The 2500-nt window shown below is 31.6% G+C and overlaps 1 protein-coding gene across 1 annotated transcript in view; it reads left to right on the forward strand.

The window, feature by feature from the left end:
* The window catches only part of LOC143700918 (uncharacterized), an 18972-nt gene that overhangs the window by 13554 nt on the left and 2918 nt on the right, over window positions 1–2500 (forward strand). The window contains exon 4 of the mRNA XM_077194688.1: window positions 659–819. Coding sequence (XP_077050803.1) covers window positions 659–819 — 161 coding nt within the window. The remainder of the gene's footprint in view (window positions 1–658; window positions 820–2500) is intronic.

A 2500-nucleotide genomic window follows, 5' to 3' on the forward strand; every position in this document is an offset into this window, starting at 1 on the left:
ATCTATCTATCTATCTATCTGTCTATCTGTCTATCTGTCTATCTATCTATCTATCTATCTATCTATCTATCTATCTATCTATCTATCTGTCTATCATCTCTATCTGTCTATCTATCTATCTATCTATCTGTCTATCATCTCTATCTGTATATCATCTCTATCTATCATCTCTATCTATCTATCTATCTATCTATCTGTCTATCTGTCTATCTGTCTATCTATCTATCTATCTATCTATCTATCTATCTATCTATCTATCTGTCTATCATCTCTATCTATCATCTCTATCTGTCTATCATCTCTATCTATCATCTCTGTCTGTCTGTCTGTCTGTCTATCTTATATAAATGTTTCTTGCATTTTCTCTTTCGTAAGTGACGAATACTGTATATACATTTAAAATGATTCATATTCTGATCTGGATGGATGGACAGATAGATAAACGGACGAAAAGATAGACAGGCAGACAGATAGATATTCAGAACGATAGATAAATGGATATTCAGATCTTTCTTGTAAGAACATATTTCATTGCATTTTGGATGAAAACATCTGATAAATGAATAAATGTATATTTCAAAACCATGTAAAGCTGCTGATATTCAGATGAAGTGAGTCGCTGGTGCTGGATGGGGAGTGACTGTGTTTGTCTGCGTAGATCACTATGTTGTGATCAACCTTCGTCAGGATGGGAAAGTCATCAGCACTAAGGAGACGAAGGGTGCGAGCGGAGCGAACGCCGTCTGGAACACACCCTTTCTGTTCGATCTTCCCGTCGGAGACGTCCGGACACTGTTGCTGGAGTTCATCGTCACGCAGGTGAGAATCTGTGTGTGTGTAATCTGCACTGACACTGTGCATAAAATCAGTAATGTTGTGAAATATTACTGCAATGTAAAACAGCTGTTTTATATGTGAATATATAGTAAAGTGTAATTTATACCTGTGATCAAAGCTGAATTTATTTAATTAAAAATACAGTAAAAATCACTAAATATTAGTAGAATTTAAATCATCTGTTTTCGATGTGAATATATAGTAAAGTGTAATTTATTCCTGTGATCAAAGCTGAATTTATTTCATTAAAAATACAGTAAAAATCACTAAATATTATTCGAATTTAAAACCGCTGTTTTCTATGTGAGTATACAGTAAAGTGTAATTTATACCTGTGATCAAAGCTGAATTTATTTCATTAAAAATAGAGTAAAAATCACTAAATATTATTCGAATTTAAAACAGCTGTTTTCTATGTGAATATATAGTAAAGTGTAATTTATACCTGTGATCAAAGCTGAATTTATTTCATTAAAAATACAGTAAAAATCACAAAATATTATTAGAATTTAAATCATCTGTTTTCTATGTGAATATATAGTAAAGTGTAATTTATTCCTGTTAATTTTCAGCATCATTACTCCAGTCTTCAGTGTCACATGATCCTTCAGAAATCAGTATAATATGATGATTTGATGCTCAAGAAACATTTATGATTATTATTAATGTTGAAAACAGTCGTGCTGCTTCATATTTCTGTGAAAACTGTGATAGATGTTATCTTTCAGGATTCTGTGATAAGATGTGTGACAACACGTGCGTAACGTCTATCGAGACACATCATGTCACATCAAGATGATTAAGTCAAATTTTATTTCTTAACAGCAGACAACCCAATAATAAATGAAGAGTAAAATTAATTCATCCAGAATCAGGATTAAAAGTAAAAAAACAAAAAACAAATTGTGATCAAATTTTTGAATTACAAATGTTATTGTACAGAAACAAAAAGTAAAAATAAACATAATTCTGAACACTTTTATTTTTTTTACCTTCCCACATTCCCAAGGCGACCATACCCCAGTTTAAGGTGACCATAATTATTAAAAGTTTAATAAAGAAACATAAAATGAACAGTTAAAATCACTTCTACTATTTCTAATTAAACTATAATTCACATTATGAGTATATAGTAATATTCCTGCCTAAAGTAAGTTGTTTGAGAGATCTCTCTTTGAAAAGACCGATCCGTACAGAAATGAATCTCCTATTATAGTTTCTTATCGAGCAGAGCTAAGCTCCTCTTTTCATAGTATATCGCATCGAAGCAGACACACACATATCTCGTTTTCACACTCGTAAGTGTTAGCCGTACACTGCAAGATGTTTAGCTAAGATTACATCAGTTTACCACTTAATTCTGAGACATTCGAGCATTTGTGGTCCGTCTATCGGAAACTTTTGACCTCATCTAAACCGCAAGTACAAAAGTTCACACTAACACTATCAGCAACATTTGAGACATAAGATTAATAAAAGAAAATTACATATTTACCATCGTATATTCTGCATAATTGGATGATTATAAATAAACACTGACAAAAAACTGCACAAGTTTTAAGGCTGGACGATATGATGATACACTGCAAAAAATGCTTTTCTAACTTAGTATTTTTGTCTTGTTTCCAGTCCAAATATCAAACATTTCTTAAATCAAGATGCA

This window comes from Siphateles boraxobius, unplaced genomic scaffold (genome assembly GCF_051911475.1).
Source record: "Siphateles boraxobius isolate OS27281-9 unplaced genomic scaffold, OSU_SipBor_1 32, whole genome shotgun sequence".
Classification (NCBI taxonomy): Eukaryota; Metazoa; Chordata; class Actinopteri; order Cypriniformes; family Leuciscidae; genus Siphateles; species Siphateles boraxobius.